This window comes from Theobroma umbraticum, unplaced genomic scaffold (assembly GCF_002168275.2).
Source record: "Theobroma umbraticum cultivar Fairchild unplaced genomic scaffold, ASM216827v3 scaffold_67.0, whole genome shotgun sequence".
Taxonomy (NCBI): Eukaryota; Viridiplantae; Streptophyta; class Magnoliopsida; order Malvales; family Malvaceae; genus Theobroma; species Theobroma umbraticum.
Window position 1 is genome coordinate 3,642,693 of NW_018397262.1, and position 10,317 is coordinate 3,653,009.

Genomic DNA, 10,317 nt, shown 5'->3' on the forward strand with positions numbered 1-10,317 from the left:
ATAAGATTTATATTTCATAGATGGTATGCTTGTAATAGCACCATTATTTATTTATGATTAATGCAGAATTTTAATTTTTGATACAATAACAACTATAGTTGTTTAATATAAAAGGTGATTAAGATACACGTACCTCAAAAATGATTAAAGTAACTCATTTCAAAAAAGAATTAAATTATAAATAAAGATATAGGTATTTCAAAAAGCAATTCAAATGTTTCACCTCTGAACGGATTCACATTTCTTCTTTTTCTATGATTTTTGTTTTTTTTAAATAGTTGCTAATTAATTCTTATGACCAACTAAATAGCAGCCCTTTCCCACATGGACATAATAACTTAGTTTTTCTTTTTTGAACCACTGCCACTTATAGGACTTAGCAATGAGCTCCTTTTGATGCACGTCATGAGCAATATATAATGAAAAAGTATAAGAAAGCCCTTTTATCTTGCTTAATTACAATAAACCCTTTATATAAATAAAGGTAGTAAAATACTATGATAATAAGAAGTCTTGACTCTCAGTTTTCATGTGTCACCCTTTAGCAGATCGTTAACGTATCAGATAGGAAATTTTGGCACTCATTTTTCACACTTATATATGTGTTGGATAAATTTTATAATTATTAATTTGTAATTGTTACATTTAACGCTTCATTTGAGTCTAAGTTTTGATTTGACAAACAAATAATCAAACTTGTTTTTCAAATGTTCAAAAAAGTCCAAATGGTCCTTGAAAAGGTTTAATGAAAGAAGTAAGCATTTTAAATATTAAACAAGCAAAAGCCTTTTTGAATTTGAAAATTGTTCTCAAGCTATCAATAGATAAGCTCATCTATCGATAGATGAAGAAAATCTAGCGATAGTTGACTATTTTAGCACCTGGATATCAGAGACTATGAATATTTATCAATAGGTGCTGTGCATCTATCGATAGATAGTCACCCAATAACAAAATATATCGACCTTGACTTGAATCTATTGATAAATACACGGTATCTACCGATAAATAGGCACCTAAGAATACTTCAAAAGGACCCTGACTTGCGTCTATCTATCAATAGATGGCCACCCAAGGATACTTTAAAATGATTTTGAGTTGAATCTATTGATAGATATTTACATCTATCAATAGATGGGCGCAAATTTTAAAATTATTAAAGGCAACCTATCGATAGGTTGAGAAATTTATCGATAGATGATGATCGTTAGCGCCTAGAACAGTGTGTTGGATAACTATTTTCACAATTAATGCAATCTTAACCATCTCTGAAGCTTCAACAACTATAAATTCAAGCTCCCACAACATTTATGAAAGTTGGAAGACTTTGAAACACAACTCCATAAATAAGAATTCAGCCAAAATCATTCAATTGGCCTTTTCTTTAGGACATCTCTTTTGGAACATAAATTTGCTCGAACTGGACCTCTTCTTTCTCTACCTCTTCCTTGGATGGCATTCACTGTTGGGGTATTCCTTCTATTAAAGCAAGTGAGTCCCTTTGGTCTAAGAACCATATTATTAGTCTTTCGTGTGGCTTCCATGAAGGTAACAAAGGTTGGAAGAGGTAGATTCTCCAAGTGTAGCTTGTATTCATCAAACATCCCTTGAATGCATACCTTTACCAACTCTTTCTCATCATGAGATTCTTGTATATCCAACACACTTTCTCTAAAGCATTGAATGTACTCCATAAAGTCCTCTTTAGACTTTTGAAACTCTATTCCAAGATCAATGAGGGTAACTTTCTCTTGAGTAGAGAAGAACTTTTCCCTAAACATCCTACACATCTGATTCTAAGATTGAACAGAACTAGGAGTAAGGTTAACATACCACGTCTAAGCCTTCTTAGTGAAAAACTTGGAAAACTCTTTCAACTTTAGATCATCATCATATCCAGCAACTTTAAGAGTCTCCATAACTTTCATGACATGTTCATGTGCATCTTTAGTCTTCCCATTAAATTGTCTGATCTTGGAGCTAGTATAGTCTTTCGGGAATGGTTTTGCAGTTACAATGGCCAGGTAAAGCAACTTGAGATCAAACTCAAAAAAATTCAAGCTCTTGTTCTTTTGATCTAACAACCTTTAGAGCTCTTTCATTGTCACAAATCCTTAAGTAGGAGCAAGTAGGATTATTGCAGTAGAGGTAGTTGCTAGGGTAAATGTAGTAGTGGGGTTGGTAGGATTAGGGTTTGCAGCAACTACTACATTAGCTGCACCTTCTCTATTTTCTCTATTCCTTTCAGTGTTTATAACTAGATAAATGACTCTGTCGAGTGTACTCTAATTAAGGTGCATAGGTTAGGCTTGAAAAGTGGTGATAGTAGAGGACGCGAGTTAAGATATAGTGTCCATCATTTGCCTATTATTGTCCTGCAATGTTTACATCCTTTCTTGAAAAGCTTGGATCATTTTCATCAGATCTTCAATGTAGGAAAGAACATGTGCATCTTAGTTGCCAATGGAATGCTATATCTTTTTCGATAATAAGAAATTGTAGTAGTAAAAGTCTTACTTAATGCAATCACTCCTCCCTAGTGGAGTCGCCAAAATGTAAAGGAAGTTCTTGTAATAAGAAGAGAAAGCGTTGCAAAGAAGTAAGAGATGTACTAGAGGTGACAGAGAGGAAGATTGGAGTAGTTCTTGTAGTACTGAATGTCGTGGTAGGTGGAAGAAAACAAGAAGAGAATAGGTGCTTTGAGTAAAAATAGGCTAGAAAGAAAAGCTTTAAGTGAGAGTTAAGGAGTTTTGAAAGCCCAAGACCCCTTTTTGAATTATGAAGGCTCTATATATAGTGTCAAAAGTAACAGTTATAAGAAAAGGCTTTAATACACGTAATGAATGATTTCATTAAAAGAGAATTTTAATGTTAGGTGACCATTACTAAGAGTTAATGTTGAGTAACGGTTAGAAACTTATTATGTGACTGTTAAAGTAATTATATTTAATAAGACTTGTTCTTAAGTAAGAGTTAATAGAGAAGAGATGTACATGAACAGGTACAAAAGAGAAAGCTGTACGTGAATAAGTAGAACAGAAAAGGTTATACATGAACAGGTATAAAAAAAGAAGCTATATGTGAATAGGTACAAGAGAACAACTTAATAATAGGAAACACTTGTACTTCAAAAAAGGGTTAAGAACTCGCATAAACATGGAATCAATAATTGTTTGAACCATGATGTAGAGAAAGAGCTTTTCCATGCTGTTATGATGATTGACAAGGTATTGTTTTCTCATAGATGTAACTAGACTAGTTGCAAGATCATTCATTTTCTTGATAGCTGCAAATATGGTCAGCTTAAAAAGTGGATTGAATTCCTTATATCAAGGAAAGGGATACAAGAACTAGCTTTCGCTTGTGAGGAATTCCTTTTTCAGCAAAACTTTATAGGCTGATTTACTAATTTAAAATTAAGTTTTCCATCAGGGATTTTCTCTTTTACAACTTTGCACGCACTCGAGTTGACGCATTACAAACTTGAAATCGACTCCTCATTTGATCATTGCCATAATCTTCCAACCTTGAAACTTAAATGGTTGTTTCTGACAACTGAAACCCTTGATGGAATCATATCTAGTTGTGCTTTTTTGGAGCATTTAAGCTTTTCCTTTTGTTATGCAATTGATCGAGTTTGGATTGTTAGTGAGAATGTTAAAACTATGGAGCTAGAGTACTTGGATGTGCATGACATATACTTATCAACAATGTCCCTTGGTGTTTTGGTGCTTGATACTTTAAAATGTCCACACCAAAATTTGGTCATCAATGCCCCAAAGCTTAAGGTGTTTCGTGCATGTTGCAATGGTGAAGAAAAAGGTCCACACCATGTTCTCAAAGATCATGAACCTATGAAGGTTGCAGAAATTCTAGAGCATTGCAGTGGTCTCTTAATAAGCATTTTCACTAGCTGTTTTGTTTTTACTGAATTACACTATATTTCATACAATATCATATTTGATCATATGAATGAATTGTTTTTGTTGGCCTTAGAGACTTGGAAATGATCGAAGTTATCACTTAAAGGATGAGTCAAGTTTGCTCGAATATTTATGGTCATTGTCAATTGACTTGGATTTTAACAACATAAGAAAAGTGTTGATACTTGCTATCATTTTACGAGTATGCACCCATCTGAAGCAACTTGAAGTCAATATACTGGTATACCATTGCTAATTATATTAATCTTAATCTTGAGAAGTTGATTTATACAAAAAATTTTCGATTGAAGTGTATTTATTATCTTCTAGATTAAAGCTTAATTGAATGAAATGCATTCTAGTTTGTGTATTTTTAGGAAATAGATTGTGAACGGAAGGGAGCAACCTCAGATCATGGTACTCAAAATTGCTCGCTGCCATATCCGGAGTCCATGCTATGGGATAAAAGGAAGTTATGTGATTGTATCACGCATAACCTAAATGTAGTATCCATAAATGGGTTCAATGGAAAGTAGAGACAATTGAAATTTGTTAGGCATCTTATAACAAAGCTACTATGATGAAAAGAATGAATATCTGCTTCGATGATAGTTGTTCAAGAGTAAGAGCTGAGGCAACACTTGAGTTATTATTATTGCCAAGGTCCTCCATCAATCTTTCTATAGTCTTGAAACCAGGCACTGAATTTGTATCAACTAGGAACGGTGCAAATTTTGAAACATGAATCTCAACCCTCAAATAGTTTTATATATGTGTAGAATATTGATTCTCACTGTGACTACCAATTTATATTTGTAGTTACAACTTCTGAACTCTTATGTGTAATGTTAGAAATAGTATCAGATTGCACCGTCATGATTTATTTAGACACATGAAAACATGATTGGTATTGATTTTATTGCTATATATGTCTCATTACATCGAATATGTTGCTATGAAAACATTTACATAGATGATGTATGCTCTCAAACAATATTTATGTTTGCTTTAAAATAATTATAGTTTTGATTATGATAAAATAATCAAATTTGCTTGAACTTAAGTGATCTTTCACAATAAGAAAATTGATTTTTTTTATGAAAAAAATTTCGTTGACATCATTCCGTTGGAAATTTCTAACGGAATTTGGACGAAAATTTCTTTTGAGTTTTTAATTTACATTTTAAAATGTTTAAATGTATTTCATAATGGCATGTTTTTGTTAAAATTTTCAGTGGTAAACATGAATGGGAATTACTCTTGATTGTCATATTCTATGAACTTATAATTACAAAATGGCAGGAGATCGATCTTAGATGTACTGTCAACTAACTTTTAATGGCTTCATTAGAGATGAATTTATAAATGGAGTTAAAGAATGATTGATTTTGCATTTTCGAACCCTACATTTATGTGGGAGAATAAGATGAGATCCTCTTACTCTTGGTATAGTAACAACAAGTTTTTAAATTCTGATAAAATGGTGGAGCTCATCTTGAAAAAGGGTTTTACTGGTGCTTACACAATATGAAGTTTACATAAGGAACATGAAGTTAGACAATCATTAAGAAGTGAAGATAGAGGTAAACCATATGCTAGTCATTGGGAACATGGGGAATATGAAGACCCTACATATGAAGAGGAAATAAAAATCCATATGCTAGAATGGTTAAGGATGCAATGGGTCCGGAAGTTGCTTTAATTCTAGTTTGATAATGAATCAAGGTTTGTGAAAGAAGATTCAAATCCAAATGTATGTAGTTTCTACTTCTTGTTGAGTAACGCGGATGAACATTTGTGGTCAGGTTACACAAAGTACACAACGCTTTCAGCTATATCACAACTTTTAAATATTAAATCAAAATTTAATTTAAGTGAATCATGTTTTGATTGTCTATTGGAGATAATAATAAATATGTTGCCATTAGATGAAACTTTTTCTTTTATAAAATGAAAAAAAAAGTGGAAAAAATTGGACTTGAATATATCAATATTTATGCTTGTAAAAACAATTGCATCTTATTTTATAAGGAAATTGCTGATTTGGACCATTGTATGATATGTGGTCATCTTTAGTGTAAATTGATGAAATCAAGTGTCAAAAGGTAGAAGAAAATACCTTACAATATTTTGCATTACTCGCCACTTATACCAAGGCTTTAAAGGCTTTATATGTCAGGAGAAACTGTTGAAAATATGATGTGGCATATGTAAACCCAAAGTGATGATGGAGTACTTAGACACCTTGTTGATGGTAAGGCTTGGAAACACTTCAACCATACACATGAGTTATTTGCAATGGAACCCTGAAATATCATACTAAGGTTATGTACTGACGGTTTCAATCCTTTCGGACTAATTGCAAAACCCTATTCGATTTAGCCAATTATACTTTTTGTGTACAATTTACGCACATTGATGTGTATGAAACAACCATATATATTTCTTAATATGGTTATTCCAAGGAAGATAAGTTCAAGCCCAACTATAGATGTTTTTTTGAGGCTTTTGATAGATGAGTTGAAAGTATTATGGACTAAAGGTGTTGTCACGTATGATGTCTATTGGAAACAAAATTTTCAAATGATGACAACATTATTATGGACAATTAATGATTTTCCTATTTATGATATGTTGTCAGGATGGAGCACTCATGGACGATTATCATATCCTTATTGCATGGAACGTTCTAAGCCTTTCATATTGGATCATGGAAGGTAACCTTGTTTTTTTTGTTGTCATCAGTAATTCTTGCCACCTAATCATCCTTTTAGGAGGTAGAGAGATAAATTTCTTAGGAAAAGAGTTGAGCGAGACTTCTCAATTCCTTGCTTATCAAGTGAAGAAATATTGTCACAATTGAATTCGCTTCTTGATATCCCATTTGAAATAAAATGTGGTAAACAAAAGATTTTGAGTTACGATGTAAGTCATAATTGGGCGAAAAAGAGTATATTTTTGGATTTACCTTATTGGTATACATTTCTTATTCATCATAATCTAGATGTGATGCATATTGAACATAATGTATTTGGGAATATAAACAACATAATAATAGATGTTAAGGGCAAGACAAAAGACAACTTAAAGGCACGCTATGGTTTAAAGGTGTATTTCAAGCGTCTAGAATTGGAATTGGTGGAAAATAATGAAAATTTTTTCAAACCTAAGGCTTCGCACACTTTAACCAAGGAGAAAAGAAAAATTATTTGTGATTGGGTGAAACAATTAAGATTACTTGATAGTTTTGTGTTGAACATATCTCGGTGTGTTAACAAGATCGATTGTAAATTTTATGGGATGAAAAGTCATGATTGTCATTTTTTTGCAGCGATTGCTCTTAATTGTTTTTCATTATATGGGGCTTCACTCTATTTGGGATGCAGTTATTGAGATATCTCATTTTTTAGGGATTTATACTCAACTGAAATACCTATAGATCACTTGGAAGCTTTGGAAGGAAAAACATGTGAAACTATATGCAAACTAAAAAGGCTTTTCCTCCCTGTTTCTTTGACTTTATGGAGCATTTGCTGATTCATTTACCTTACGAGGCAAAGGTTGGTGGACTTGTCCAGCATTGATGGATGTATCCATTTAAGAGGTAGTATATCTATTATTTGTTTTCAAATAGTTTATTAGAAGAGTTTAAGGTACTTATTAAGTTTTATGAATACTATGATGTTTAGGTTTTGCATGATTTGAAGAACAAAGTGAAAAATCAAGCCTTTGTTGAAGGATCTATATGCAAAGCTTATATGATCAAGAAAATCTCCTCGTTTTGCTCATTGTATTTTGAACCTTCTATGCAAACAAGACTAAATCTAGTGCCACGTAATAATGATGGGGGAGACGTGGACTTTCTTAGTCATCTTTTGATTTTCACTCATCTTAGACAAGCTATTGGTTTAGTAGTAAATCTCAATTTTTAGATGAGGATGAGTTTTATCAGTTGAGCTATATCTTTTAATAAATTGCGAAGAGATGCTCCATGTATTGAATAAGTACCATTCTACCACAAACCCAAATAATTGATTGTAAAAATAAACTTAATCTATAAATTATGGATATGATGATAAGATATTTGATGAAATGGTGAAAAGAGATATCTATATATCGAAAGATGAATTGGAGAAAGTACGTGATACAAGATTCGTGAAATGGTTAAAAGAGTATGTAAATTTATATAAATTAAAAGTGAACTTTTAATAACAAATATGTATTGCTTATTTAAATTAACCATTCTTGGTCTTATATTGCATGTTGGTAGGTTGCAGAATGTAGGGATGAAATTGATCTATGTACACTTGAAATCTCTCATGGTCCAAGACATATAATAAGATGTTACAAAGGATACTTTGTAAATGGTTTCAAGTCTCACACCTTAGATTATGGGTAAAATCGTAAGACAATTAATAGTGGGGTATGCTTAAAAAGGAGTTTTTATAATGATTATGAGCATGACTTTTATGGTATCTTGGTGATATAATCGAGTTGGAGTATTTTGGTATCAAAAATAGAGTTGTGTTATTTAAGTGTCATTGGTTTGATATTGAAAAGGGTATTAAGGTATACCCTTTTCATGATCTTGTTGAAATTAAATACAACTCAATACTTGCTACTAATAAACCATTTGTTTTAGCTAGACAAGCTTACTAAATTTATTATAGTAAATATCCATCAACCAAAAGAAATCAACATGATTAGTGGGTAGTATTTAAAACAAAAGCTAATAATAGATTTCACCTTCCTAATAGTGGAGATAGAGAAAATGAAATTGATTTGAATGAAGAAGTATACCAAGAAAATGATTTATCTATTCCAATTAATGTTACTCCCTTAGAAGACCTTGATAACACTATAATTTTAGTAAATGGTGATTATGAAGAGGTCAATCTATTGATCGAGGATGAAGAAGATGACATGCAAGGAGATAAAGATGGAAAAAATGACATACAAGAAGATGAAGAAGAAATTGAGGATGAATATAAGTAAACTTTTAGTGGTGATAATGATAACAATGAAAAGAATGAGTTTGCTTATTTTGAAAGTGTTGATGATGGTAAACATATATGTTATTGGTTTTGTATCTTTTGTTACACAATTGTTTAACTTAGTTATTAATATTGAAAGATCTTGACATGTTATAAAATTATTATAGTTTATATTTTCAATATTTGAAATGATACTTTATAATGACATCTTTTGTTGTACGCATGATTAGGAATTAATCTTGATTGTAGTAATTTGATGATTTTTATAATTTGTTTCAATTTTTAACATTTGTATATGAATTTTTTATAAATAATATTGCAGGAACGATGGTTAAATGGAAGCATTCAAAATCGAAACCTAGAGCAACAAATGCCTCTAAAATTATATCTTTGCCTACAAATACCAATGCATTTGTTGATCCATTCAGTCAACCATAGATGCAACAAGTTAATGATGTGCCCTTGGAGCCACCCTCTTCGTTAGGTGCATCTGCAGAGCAAGAAGATAATGTGATATCTACTCACGATTCTCAGGGATCCACATCCATTGATTTAGGTGCAAGTGGAAATCGTACATCCTCAAGGTCAAGGGTAGGGGGCCTGGTGTAGGATTACAGATTCTTATAGATCCATCTGAAAAATTATGTGTAACTCTTATTGGAGAGAGATATGTTATCTTGTATTTTAATGATATAGTTATATTTGTTATATATTTTACTATGCAATAATTTTCTTTTATCTTGTACAAGTACTTTTTGAGCAAGGGGTCATGGCTATAATAACATAAATCATAAAATGTCACTTCCACGGTCTATGGCTGACATGGAAGAAAGTCCCTAATGACGTAAAGGAGTTAATGTTTAAAAATTTTCAAGTATTATGTTTGTTATTCAATTAAATTATAACTTTTTATTTTCAATTAATTTGTATCAATTTTTTATTTAGTTTATTATTTTGATGTAGGAAAAATGTGTTTGGCCTACAAATCAAGATGTTTTGGTTCGATAGATATGGGATAAAATTTGTTCCGATTGGTTAAGAGAAATTCTTTCAGAAGAAAGGAATAAAGTAACGACAGAAGCCAACACGAACAACATTAGGGACTGCAAAGGCATATCAAGGGAATGGATTACAAATGAAATTTGGGATACCTTTATCGATATGATATGGTGTACATAAGAATGGCAAAACAAATCGAGCAAAGCAAGGCAAAATCATTGAATGCCAAAAGAATGAAGCATTTTAAAGCACATTGGTAGTTCAGTTTCATTCATTGTTCATGCAAAAAGGATGGTATGAATTAATCTTACTTGACATTTATATGTATAGTTTTCTTTCAATCTAAATTTAATTTGTATGTTAGTAGTTTGACTTGGTTTTTCCTTACATGATATATATAT

General features: G+C 31.7%; 2 protein-coding genes across 2 annotated transcripts in view; both read left to right on the forward strand.

Annotated features, from left to right (window-relative positions):
- Nucleotides 1-2,987: 2,987 nt before the first annotated feature.
- LOC110419661 (F-box protein At1g80960) lies at nucleotides 2,988-4,686 on the forward strand. Its single transcript, XM_089784114.1, is given in 5 exon segments — nucleotides 2,988-3,001; nucleotides 3,137-3,897; nucleotides 3,989-4,164; nucleotides 4,301-4,493; nucleotides 4,496-4,686. Coding segments are annotated over 5 exon segments (1,335 nt in total).
- Nucleotides 4,687-9,355: 4,669 nt separating this feature from the next.
- The window catches only part of LOC110419662 (ribosomal RNA small subunit methyltransferase NEP1-like), a 6,208-nt gene continuing 5,246 nt past the window's right edge, over nucleotides 9,356-10,317 (forward strand). The window contains exon 1 of the mRNA XM_021432757.1: nucleotides 9,356-9,508. Within this exon, the coding sequence (XP_021288432.1) occupies nucleotides 9,356-9,508 (153 nt within the window). The remainder of the gene's footprint in view (nucleotides 9,509-10,317) is intronic.